At 39.9% G+C, this 12,899-nt stretch overlaps 1 protein-coding gene across 3 annotated transcripts; it reads right to left on the reverse strand.

Annotated features, from left to right (window-relative positions):
- Window positions 1–1,262: 1,262 nt before the first annotated feature.
- On the reverse strand, window positions 1,263–10,516 carry LOC103703329 (cell division control protein 48 homolog B). Of its 3 annotated transcripts, none has more exons than XM_026803075.2 (12): window positions 10,224–10,516; window positions 10,060–10,104; window positions 9,634–9,689; window positions 9,321–9,470; window positions 9,138–9,245; window positions 8,864–8,963; window positions 8,343–8,627; window positions 8,092–8,261; window positions 4,011–4,139; window positions 3,548–3,641; window positions 3,360–3,437; window positions 1,263–1,963 (listed from the first exon to the last, which is right to left on the reverse strand). In XM_026803075.2, exons 1-12 carry the CDS (start codon window positions 10,362–10,364, stop codon window positions 1,667–1,669), a joined length of 1,653 nt encoding a protein of 550 aa, XP_026658876.1. In that variant the 5' UTR covers window positions 10,365–10,516; the 3' UTR covers window positions 1,263–1,666. The 3 variants fall into 3 exon arrangements, with proteins under 3 accessions (XP_026658876.1, XP_008784367.1, XP_008784368.1); XM_008786145.4 differs by having other exon boundaries at window positions 3,548–3,644; window positions 10,224–10,514; XM_008786146.4 differs by lacking the exon at window positions 9,634–9,689 and having other exon boundaries at window positions 3,548–3,644; window positions 10,224–10,513.
- Between the last annotated feature and the right edge of the window lie 2,383 nt (window positions 10,517–12,899).

Genomic DNA, 12,899 nt, shown 5'->3' on the forward strand with positions numbered 1-12,899 from the left:
TTTATTTATACATTTATTTATTTATTTATTCTTTTATTTTATTTTATTTTATTTTATTTTATTTCCTTTTCTTCTTTTTTTTTCTTTTCTTTTTTCTTCTCTTCTTCTCCTTCCTTCCTCTGCCCCCTTCTCCGTAGCACCGGAAGGGGGCCAGGCCGCGGCGGCCGCCGGAGGGGGCCGGGCCGAGGCCGGCGGCAGTCTCGGTGGCCGACGGCGCTGAAGGGGGTGCAGCACTACGGCGGCGGGGGAGCGGGACGGGGTGCCGCGGTAGGGGAGAGAGACGGGGTGCAGCGGCGGGGGAGAGGGAGGAGGTGCGGCGGGGGAGAGGGAGGGGGTGCGGCTCTGCAGCGGTAGGGGAGAGGGAGGGGGTGCGGCGGCGGGGGAGAGGGAGGCACTGCCGCTGCGGTGGGGGAGAGAGAGGGGGTGCGGCGGCGGGGCACTGCAGCGGCGGGGGAGAGGGAGGGGGTGCCGCGGCGGGGGAGAGGGAGGCACTGCAGCGGCGGCGAGGGAGAGGGAGGCGGCAGCGGCGGCGAGGGAGAGGGAGGCGGCAGCGGCGGCAGCGGCGGCGGCGGTGCGGGGGGAGGGGTGGGGGTGCTGGTGGGTTGGGAGAGGAACAGGGCGGGGGGGAGGGGGGGTTTGGGGCAGGTCGGTTGGGAGAGGAACAGGTGGTACAACGAGATTTTGGGGGGAGGAATTTTTTTTTACATGGGGGTATTTTGGTCAAAAAGACAGCTTTCCGAAAAAGCTGAAAACAGCATTTTCGGAAAGCTCCAAATTGGAGCTTCCCCCCAAAAGCTGTTTTCAGCTTCCCGCAAAAGCTGAAACAGCTTTTCAAAAAATTTACCAAACACCATTTTTTAGCTAAAAGTACTTTTGGAGGGCCAGAAAGTGCTTTTTGGCCCTCCAAAAGCTCCCCCAAACAGGGCCTTAGACATTGGGAAGAGGATGGATTTGGAAATAGTTCATGGGAAAGTTTGAATGATTTCAACATACTTCTGCATGCTTTCGATATCCATGCATGGGTGCATGCATGCACTCCTGTGTCTGAAACTTCAGTATGGTCCCCATAAAAGATCAAGGTCCCACATCCCCTTGGCGTGCTCCCAAATCCCCATATTGCCCAACGCTGGCTGGCTATGAGTATCACTTGCGAGGGAATTACTATCGACTAGCCTCATGTAAGCTAAATGAGGCTGCCCTCATGGATACTGCCAACCAATCTAGCCAGACTCTCCAAACTAAATTGCAACAAAGATCCAAACTGACAAAAAATGAACAAAATTTCGCTTCGAATGCAATGTGCATCTAAGTATGCTACCAGTGCTTACCAATGATAACATCAGTATACTGAAATCTTCTTCACAGATTCTAAATAAACAATTTCAGGCAGTCTGAAAGTTAATATTCCTTTCGTTCTTACAAATAAACAATCTACCCCTTTCCATGACTGCTCCGTTAATCAAGCATCACTGCTGCGAAAAATTATGCTGTCTACTCAAAATAAACACTTCAATACCAGCATGCATTTCACATGCCTGAAGGTGCTGTTGAGCAAACGGCTCACCATCTGCAATGGTGCGAATAAAAGAGTGAATCTGCGCACAACTACATCAGCTTAATTTTTCTTGAAGCTGTAACCAAGGTATGCAGATTGGAGACTTGCGTCTCAGCGGCGAAACCTCATGGCAGAGTACTCCTCAATTGTTGATTTAGTCAGCGAGGGTCTCAGTGAATTTCTCGCAGTCTGGAAATGACGATTATGTACATAAGCAGCTGATAAATCTTCCCTAAGAGCTACCATGCCCGCCTCCCTGCATAGGCCTTCTAGATCTGCCCCGGTGAATAGATCAGCACATTGTGCGATCTGTCTAAGATCAACATCTTCTCCCAACTTCATCTGCCTTGTATGAATTTTAAGTATTTCATAACGGCCTTCTTCGTCTGGGGGAGGTACATACAACACCTGATGCATAAGATAAATTGTGAAGGTAGGAACAATATGACATTTAAGTGCCCGAAAAAGTGATTAGGGATTCTCTGACCAAAGGTACAAGTGAAACCTTTTTTAAAAAAATCACATGAACAGTAAGATACCTAAGTTTAAAGCTATCAGTATCAAGAGCTGGAATTAAACACGCAATCAGTCTTTTAAGTTTAAAAGCACGCACAGAAACAAAGATGGAGCACAAATGCAAGCAATTTAAGGCAAACGAACTATCAGACCTCATTTAGTACTTACTGTGATTCCATGCGATGAAGCAATAAGTTTGAGTCGTCGGCCATAATCTTATCCATTTATGTCTGTTGATACTTGTAATACATGATTCAGAACCAAGAGGAAAATATCCTGACCTTATTGACACCTGCAGCACCCCCACCCACCCACACACACACACAAAAAAAAAGGAAAAAAACATCCCCTTTTTTTCTTCTTTTTTCTTTTTTTTTGGTGTCAGGGGAGGGGGCAACGGGCTGCTGGGCATACAACCTTTAAAAATGAACTTTCGGATATGTTTCATGCCACTATCCAAGATCTAGCATATATCCAAATAAAAATAGCTTTCAAAGCATGTCATACAATCTTCCTTTTTGTCTATTTGGTATTCACCCAAGTATAAATCCAAGACTCATCTTCACTTTGCCCACTTATAGATTGAAGGCACTGGAAATATATTTTTGCAAATCTATGCATTGTTAATTTTATGTACATTCTCAGTTCCTCCTATATTGCTTTCTTTTCCGGAACAAATTTCTAAACAATTTCCCTGTAGAAATTCCTTTAATAAAATGCCATCAGATTTTTGATGACTCCATCTCATTAAGCAATACTACATCATCAGCACATCTAAAAGAAAATTGATGTATACTATAAATAGCATTCTTCTTTTGCTTTTTATGTCAGACCCATCCTTTAAGATCTAGCAATTAGATTGACTGACTGTTAATATGTGAAAATTTGAAATTTATCAAAAGTCTAGCCATCAATGACGGAATGCTGACACCTAAAGTTACATGCTATATGCAAAGAAAGTAAAGGGGACGAATATGAGCATTTGTCCCCAGTGAAAGGATTAAGAAAGACTCCGAGATGAACAAGTTTGAAATTCTTGATATGTAGAAGAATGAGGATCGCAAAAAAAAATTGAAAAGATCTCCCTAAAAGAATAAAAACAAGAAAAGAAAGGGATAAGGAAAAGGCAAAGCTTTCTGATATAATGTGCATATTTAGAATCTATAGTAAAGAGAACATTGCTACCTGCACATAAAACAAAAATGTAAAAGTATATCATCCGGGAATCCTTTATTGACAACATAATTAAATCAAGGGCCACCAATAAAAACATGTAATCAATACGTACCAAATCAAAGCGACCTGGACGTATAAGAGCTGCATCAATTGCATGGGGACGATTTGTGGCAGCCAAAACAATAATTCCCTATAAATGAAAGAAGAATTGTAAACAAACCCAACAATGAGCTATAGAAAGAGACAGCCGCCTTTTTCTTGTATACAAGGGCTTTATAAAAACATGAAATAAGGGTTTACTGTGGCTAGTTCTAAACCGTCCATTTCAGTCAATAATGTAGACAGGAGTCTTTCTCCAACAGTGATGTTGCCACTTGAGTTCCCGGCATGGCCGCTACTGAAAAACAGCAACAAGTTTAACATGGTTAGGTTGGAACAATTTTAAGACGTGCAGTTCCAATCAAATGGAAATGTCAAGAATATTACTTGCAGCAAACAAAATTTTAGTTAATTAGCCACAGAATTATGACATCTAGAATAGTTGGTGGGAATTTCAGACCATGTATTCAGTAATTTTAGGAATCACAGGTACATGTTTACAGTATAATAAGAAGCATGTTTAGGAAATTTCCCATACATATTTCAACTGAAATAAGACATAATCGTGTTAACACCCTCTTATAAATTTGAAGAGTTCGTACCACTAGTGTCATTAATGAAGTCTTTGGGCTATTGGCGAGCATAAATAACTTTTAATGCTTACCGTTTGGGAGCAATTGCATCTGCCTCATCAAAAAATATCACACTTGGTGCTGCAAGACGTGCCTTTTGAAATGTTCTTCGTAACAAGGCTTCTCCTTCACCAACATACTTTGAATATAGTTCTGCACCACTGAACAATTTTACAAGATATCAAAAGACTTCATCGTGATTACCCAAAGAAAAACATGAGTACAACCAAAAGCATTGAAGATAGAACCATCAACCACAACAAAAACTTGATTTTAAGATATTTTCCCAAAATTAGCAGAATAAAACATATCCCTACTTTATTCATGGAACCACAGCTCTAACAAGAAGATGATTTCTAATGTAACAGAAAATCAAAAAGCTCAGGATGTAAACACAATTGACATAACTAACACAGGCTCATTATCTATTTACTTTATGCCAGCCAAAAATTCAACCGAATCCTCCGAGACAATAATAAGAATGTCTGCTTGAATTAGTGTGTGCTATGCTACCAGCAGACCAGAAAAGTTTTTCTGATACAACTAAAAAACATGTCTTGAGTACAAAGATAACAGGTTGTTCATGTTTCTTGCGGTCACTTGGATTCTGCATTACTAACCAACTTTCATTATTGATTCTTCAGAACTCCAATCCAAAATAACCAAAATTACTGATCAGCTAATATTGTCCAATGACATATATCAATAGCACTTGGGTAAAAACAATGGTAATAATTAGGATATGGCTTCAAGAAGATGTGGATTTCAATTTATTAAATATGTCCCATTGAAGAAATGTTGAAGGGTGCAAAGTTACATGTGCAATCCCTCAAGCTCAATGATATATAAAGAGAACTACATAACTATCAAATCCACAACATACAACAAAGTATGGCAACTCATAAACCTCATCTCCCAGATCATCAAACTTTCTGTAAGGACCATCAACTAATGAACCTTCGGCTCCATCAATATTTCTCTCGCAGGTATCTGTATCATTTTGTTAAAAAACAGTAGATCCTATACATTTCACATTGATGTGAAGTCATCATCCTCGTAACATACTCCATTGCATACATGTGTTTTTCTTCTTCTGGAATATATCATAGTAATAATGCTGACATATCTGAATAATCTTTCACCATAGTACCAATTCAGAATAATCTGATCATGAGGATCATATTTGCACTTGAGGTAACACGTGGAAGATGCCAGTTGCATGGGAAAGGAATACAACTGGCCAAGATGGAGACATTTGTAAGTACGGTAGGGATGACTGGTGCTTCTACAGAACCATATTCAAACATAGAATGAAAGAAATGATACATCCTTAAGCCAAGAATGTGTGGAAGAATTAATGACTTTCAGTTTTATAAATTGGATTGGGCTTCTTTACTGTAGGTTTGCAGGAGATAATGGTCGGTTTTCCTAGTCACTAGTGTCAACAGCATGTTCAGCCAACTAATGGATCATGAAGTCCACACAAACACATAATTAACCTCAGTCAAACATTGTATCAATGTACAGATGCATGTAGCCCCCTACCTCGTTCTTTGGCAGTGGGGACTGTTCAGCATCTGTTTGCTATAGGACACCAGGATACAGCATAAATACAACTCATTATATGCAAGCTTCCTGTATGTCCCTTTTTCTAAACTAAAGTTGCAGTCATATGCCGGACCTTTATTGGCATGACAACCTTTCTTGTGTTTGATATGTATAAGCAAAAAAATGACTTACCAAAGGAACTGGACTAGCATAAACATGAAGAGAAAAACCAAATGATCCAGAAGTGAATATTTTCCACCAGAGATTATAGATCATGCATAAAATTTTGTTGTTTTCTCAAGAAAAGCTACACTATCATGAACTCTTCGAGTCACCATATAATCATTCACTAACCCTATACAGTCTCCTAGTATAATAGATATGTATATACAGGCTTTACAATATGTTGGAACAATTTTCTTTTTAAGATAGTTGAGCCCCTAGGCTAGTAACAATGATTGTCCAACCCTCATTTCCTCGACCTCAAAGGGCCAAGAAGTTGGTAGAACCGGCGAGGAACCCAAAACAGGCCCTCAAACTCGGCCAACTTAAAATTTGACCAAACACATGTTCCTCGGCCACATAGTTCACCTCATCCAAACCCACATAGAAAAACCAGCCCAAGAGAACAAAGAGCACCATCTTCCATTGGGATATCAACATCCTGCAGACTTCTTTGGAAGATGTGCATCACTCCACCACACTATTTCCAGCATGGCCAATAATCTCCATCAGGTTGGAACAACCAAGCAAGAACCTCATCCAAAAGCAAGCCCAAGATTTCTAGTATACCAGTACTCTGGCCACTTTGGCCCCAATCTTGTTGTAGATTCAACTAGGCTGACCAAACTCATAGTTGGTATTATCTAAATTAAATTTTGAATATGCCTTGTAAAAAATACTGAAAATAAAATTCGGATAAATCTCCTTCAAGCATCCTTAAACCCTAGCAAATAATTTCCCATTACCTTGTCTAGCATCAAGTAGACCTTTATTGTTCTCCAATTACCACAACAAAATGCAAATGGATTTTCTTATCTAAAAGAAAAAGCAAATGGTTCTTATGTGATCTCATCACACCACTCTCAAACCAGAACTTGCACCAAAAACTGTACTTAAATTTAATACCTAGGCTAGGGCTGAAACTTATATGCCCCTCCTTACTTATTACATACGTCTAGAAACAAGTCCCCAGGCACAGTTCTAACAACACAAACTGATTCCAGGAAGAAGTAAATTGAACACATGGCCTGAATTTTTTTTAAAAAAAAAATCGCTATTCTTTCTCCTCATCACGACCATGTTTGATGGCACATAGGTGCCAATTTCATGCAAATCAATTGTCATTCAAATGGCATTAGTAGAAGGGACATCATAATAGCGATGATTCGATTGATGATAGTGGAAAAATTGGAGATGAAAATGAAAATGCAAGGGAGGATGGTGGTCAAGGTGCATGTTATGCTTTTTTCATCAGGACCAAGTGTATGATTAAACATTTTGCAACATGTAATGGATTCAGGCTTCCAGATGTACAAAAGGTAGTTTGCAAGTTGATCTTGGGCACCTCAGAACTATTCCTTTTTTTCCCCTGGCGAATCAGTTCATTGAATTTTAAATTGTCAAAGTTCATATAGGTTACCCTCAAAGAGTATTAAAAGTCCAATTCCAGATATCAGGATAAAATTATATCGAGTTTCAATTGCCCTCGTGAAAAGTTTGAGGATCTTCAAAAGATTTTTTTTTTTTTGGTTTGCCTCTTGTTACCATGCATTTGATAATAACAGATGATTTCACTGATTGAAAGGGGGGAAAAATAAGTGGGTGCTTTATTTATTTAAGCAATATCTGCATCCAGTCCACTCGCTAATTACTGTGATCCTTAGTCTCTTGCAAGAGTAAAAATCTTGATACCAGGTCCTGTCTCGTTTGCTTTTGGGACAATACAGTACCGGGATGAGATGATATGGTTGGGACAGACCGAAACAGCCAGTCACAACAATCATTAAAAGGAAAAACTAAAAAATTACATCCCAGTTGTCTCAATGCATCCGAAGTGTCAGGATGAAATGGGAATGGTCGGGATGGATCGGTTCAAGAAAGACCAGTGTCCCAAGTACGAGATCCCAGTTTCCTATAGGAACAATATGGTACTGTCTTGTTCCAGCAGGACCTAAATCCTTGGTCTCCTGAGACCAGAATTGCAACAAAATCAAATTAATAAAGTGCAAAGACAACTCTACCCATGTACAAAGCAATCAGATGCAAACACATATAGCCAACTTGGAATGCATATGAAACCTGCAAGTTAAGGCAGTTTGAATGTATTCGTACAGAGACTCTAAAACATGGTTCTGAAAGTAAGACAATTATCTTTCAATCAGTATGTTAGCTAGGTAGCTCTTCTAAAATTTCGCAGAAATGATCTTCTGTCCTTTATTCCCTTTCTACTTCATCATTACTGAGTTCACAATGGAATATAATGGAACAGAATCATTGCATCTGTTTTTTTTTGTTCAATCATTAGAAAGCAAGAGCTATTTCTCTACACAGTTGAGAAATAACCTCAAGGAAAAGAAAGAAGCTTGGGCAGCATTAGCTGCAGCTTTAGCGAGGGTAGTCTTTGAGCACCCTGGTGGCCCATGTAAAAGAACACCTCGTACTGGTGATATTCCTAGTCTTGCAAATGCATCAGCATGCTTAATTGGCCACTCAACAGCCTGCTGGAGCTTTTTCTGTTAGAGATGTTACAAGTGAGTTAGAGAAGAAGGGCTAGAGAGAATGTGTGAATATTCAAAACAAAAGCGCAATCTGACCTTTAAATCTTTTAATCCTCCAATATCATCCCATGATACCTTTGAAATTTCTTTAGTGACACCTCTCGTCATACTTGGACCAACCTCAGCTCTTGCACATTCCCAATCTTCCATCCTTAAAACAAGTGAATCACCATCTCCAGCACAACTTAACATCCTACGGTGTGCAAACCTAGCAGCCTCCCGACATAGAGCTTCTAAATCAGCACCTACATATCCATTGCAGGATGCAGCAATAGATTGTAGATCAACATTTCCATCCAAATGAAGGTTCTTCGTGTGGAGCTAAACCAAAGTAAGGAGGACATAATTTCATTAAAATGGATGTGGAGATAGCCATTAAAATGGACGTCATTTTACTGTTGAATAGGAAACAAAATAACGTCCTCTTTTATATGTGTACAATTCAATTACAGAGCTTTCTATTTATTAATTAAATTAAAGCAATATTGACATCTATCATGATATTAATCACAGAATAAAGTATGCATAAAAGAAGAGAAGTTGATAATCATTAAAACCTCAAGAATTTGCAAGCGTTCATCCACAGTAGGAACTGTGACTTCAATTTCAGAATCAAAACGCCCTGGCCTTCGTAACGCTGGATCAACCCCTTCCACCCTAATATGACACATACAAGCAACAACTCTCTCTTAACAGAGAACTTCAGGATATGAATACAAATAATTGGTATGCAAAAAATGCTAGAAGGGTGCAGATTGTAGAAAGCTGAACCTAATTATGAAAACTAATACTGTAATAAATGGTTTCATCATATACTTCATGATGTCTAACCTGTTAGTCGATGCCACCACAACAATGCGTGGAAGCTTCCTTGCTGAAGTATTGATTCCATCCATCAAGGTTAGAAGCTGACCAACTATGCGGGATTCCTGTTCTCTCCTGGGCAATAGATAATTCTTAGAATCCATGGCAAAATATCAAATCTACAAAGTTATCACAAATTCCAAATTTTACCTGGTGTCACGGCGGGGGCAAATGGCATCAATTTCATCAATAAAAATAACAGAAGGCTTCCCTGATGATGCATGGGAATATGCTTGAGCAAATGCTTCCCTTAGATATTTCTCACTTTCTCCAGCATGTGCTCTATGAACAGAATATGGACTGAAGATGCATACACAAACATATATCAAAATAAATCACATTGATAAGTATAAGAAAAAACGTATAACAAAATTATAACAAGAAATAAAAGGTTCATAGAATCATCATTAGCATAATAATTAGGCAACATAAGTGGCATCTCTCAATAGTCCAGATTGAGTACTTGATCATAGTTAGATGTGCATCACTCTCTCGAACAACAGCTTGAACCAGGCTAGTCTGACACACAACGAACAAAGAAATATTGGCAAAACATATTTCAGTAAGACTACATCATTTCTAACTAATAAGAATGAAAGAATTTCTTAAAAAAAAAAAAAAGATTTTTGTGCATCCATATGCGACATATATAAATGGTGCGGCATTCTCGAGCCACGTCATTCAGGCTCTCAGTCTGAAAATAAACATGCTAGAATTAACAGCCAGACGGAATTTTTTTCCTCTTCAATGTTTCACTTACATACTCATTTTTAACTTCCTCCACAAAATTGCATAACTATTAAACATCATATATACAACTCAGGTAGTATAGCTCAAAATGACGTTTATAATCTAACTCAGGAATCAATGGTGTTCATAAAAATGATACCTTTCCGGTGCCTGGAGGCCCGAAAAGAAGCAATCCTTTGGGCCACTGTTGAAGAAGACCACCAAACAAAGGGGAAACCATCCAATAAATTAGAATCGGGGTTATCTTCCGTAAATTAGCAGCAAAGAAAAAAATATTGTTACATTAAAATAATAAATCTTTACCTTGAGGCCGAGCTTCCGAGATTCATTGGAGTAGAGGAAAGGGTAGATGATGAGCTCCCTCAGGACTTCCAGAGCTCTGCTATTGCCTGCCATGGCCTCCTCGGCTCTCCATTTTCCATCCCTCCCGCTGTCGCTTCCCATCTTGATTGAACTCCTCCCGAATTGGATTTAGGTTTTTGATCGACCGGGAAGTGCAAAAGGCGCGAAAGGAAAGGAGCAGAGAAGGGGACGATGCGAAAACCCTAAACCCCCTGCGACGGGTGTAGCTGGGCGGCGCAAATGAAGCGGTTCGGGAAGGCGAACTTCGAGCCAAACCGGACCCGAGCTAGTCCAACGACTCCCGGTCCGTTAATGAACCCTAGCCGAACCACTCCAAGCCGAGTCCTTGACAAATAAATAAAATTCTAAAAAGAAACTCTGACATCGGCACTGATGTCGGCAAGGAAATAACTTTTCGTTCCGAAGTTAAAAGTACTTCAAAAAAAAAAAAAAAAAAAAAAAAAAGCCTAACCCTAACCCTAACCAAGGAGAAATTATATCCTACACCACCAATGGCCCTCTCTCATTCTAAGGTGCCCTATTCATCAAGCCCCAGAAAAAAATCATGAGTTAATTGGCATAACGTATGGTCATAATGGTGCATGCGGTGTAAGATATAATTTGTCCTAACCAAAAGATTGGATCGGCATAATCTAAGAACCGATGTTATATGAAAATAGCAATAAATTAGAGTGTACACAAGATCGAAAGTAGAGTATTTGAGATATGGCGACAGAGGCGTGACATGGCAGGGCGTTGGAGGAGACTAGAGAGACAAGAATCAAGGCACTTTTCTTTTCTTTTTTCTTTTCTTTCTCTTAGCTGTAAAGTGCGAGGTGGAGGATATGTTGACTGGTTTCTTTGTTTCATATTATCGGACGAAGATGATTTTCAAGTTTAATTATTTCTTGTAAGAACTTTGATGCATCCGAGCCTACTAAACTGATACCAACACATGGACAACGACCCTTCTAGGTCCTTTTACTGTGTTAACAAGGAGAAGAAAAAAATCGTGATGATTGAATTAAACCGTTCCAAAATTATTAGAAGGGCATGGTCTCTTTCCAATCATTATAACAATATATTATATTATAATAAATAAAAAATTTAATAGCTAAATTTTAATAATATATTATTGATGAATTTTTTTCATCATCAGTGCTGGCATATACATGGTAAATGGAGGAGAATTCCATATAAATTGAATTAGCCTCGTTCCCACTTTTTTCCCTAATTATTTTTAAATATAATATGATAATTTCGTAAATTATAATAAATAGAAGATCTTGATAGTCATTTTTTATATTAAATAATAAATTTTAATGATGACCAAAATCGAGGCTACTGATATCTTTTGTCGATATCATTAATATTAAAATTCCTAAAGTATCATTAATTTCAACATCATTGATCTTTCTTATATTAATTGTTCTTTATATTTTTTCAGCCTTGTGGAACAAACAATGCAACCATGGGATTATGAAAACCAGGTAATCCGATTTTTTTATGAGAGGGAAGAGCTGTCACTGGGCTCGTCGTTCCCTACCTCATCTCATACTCTTACATGTCCCTCGCATGCTCCGACATCCATGACCAGGAGCGGCCCAATGTATTTAGGGGCCCAAGGCCGTTTTGTCTTTGAGGTCTTCCCTACAGTGGGCCGGCCTAAGGTGAATTCACAGGGGGCCTTTTTTTTCCATTTTGTCTTTGAGGCATTTCCTGCGGTGGGCCTTCTTTGGGCCGGGGCCTTAGGCAACCGCCTCAGTGGCCTAAGGGTTGGACCGGCTCTGTCCATGACACACATGTGCGCTGCGTGGTTCTATTTCTCAGACAAGAGTCATTTAGCACTTCCAACTGTGAGCTGACGGCCAAACGTGTTACTTGCATCTCACCCTGCGTCCATGACAGAGCTGCACACGACGGACACTAGGTGTAGGCCGGACCATCTTCAAGAATGATTCAACCATAGTGATTGATTGGATCAAAAGTCGGAGATGTACAGGCAAGGGCAGGCTGCTGCTATTTGACATTCGCGGACTACTACAGGAGTGTAGTGCCCATCAGACTGCACACGTCTAAAGGAAAGCAAATTGTGCAGCTAACTGGGTTGCCGGATCACCATTCTGGAGGTTTTATTTGAAGGGAGCATGACATAGCGCTAGATTCTTTTTCTACTTTATTATTTTTGGATTTTATTGGCCGCATCCATATTTGTAGCTGCCGTTGTACCTAAAAAAATAATAAAAGGAAGAAAGAAGAAGAAGAAGAGCGGCAGCTAGGGGTGCAAATAGGTTGGGTCGGATTGGGTCCTGGGTGACCCCGATCCGATCCGGTTTTTTGTTCGGGTCCTAATTTTGGACCCAGATTCGACTCGGTTGAAGAACGGGTCGGATCGGGTCGGGTTCGGGTTCGAGTTGGATCGGGTTCGGATCCGAACAGGGTCCAATTTTTTTATGCTTTTGGGAAAGAACTGGGGCAAATCTAATTTGGCCATATCATAATTATAAGGTGCTGGGTGACCCATGACTTGAAAGACTTGCAATTGACCTCCAGTCAGAACAGATGACCCCTGACTTACTAAGTAAGTCGGTCTACAAGCCAAATTTCATATCACACTATTTTTTGTCCGTATGACTG

Source organism: Phoenix dactylifera, chromosome 11 (assembly GCF_009389715.1).
Source record: "Phoenix dactylifera cultivar Barhee BC4 chromosome 11, palm_55x_up_171113_PBpolish2nd_filt_p, whole genome shotgun sequence".
Classification (NCBI taxonomy): Eukaryota; Viridiplantae; Streptophyta; class Magnoliopsida; order Arecales; family Arecaceae; genus Phoenix; species Phoenix dactylifera.

Bases quoted from the DNA above. Each gene is read 5' to 3' on its own strand.
- LOC103703329 (XM_008786145.4), bottom strand. From the start codon at position 10,364: ATGGGAAGCGACAGCGGGAGGGATGGAAAATGGAGAGCCGAGGAGGCC. The intron at 8,262-8,342 runs GTCAGATTGCGC...CATCTCTAACAG, and splicing joins GAGGATTAAAAGATTTAAAG to AAAAAGCTCCAGCAGGCTGT. The intron at 4,140-8,091 runs GTTATTTCTCAA...AAAATTGTTCAG, and splicing joins GCTTCTTTCTTTTCCTTGAG to TGGTGCAGAACTATATTCAA.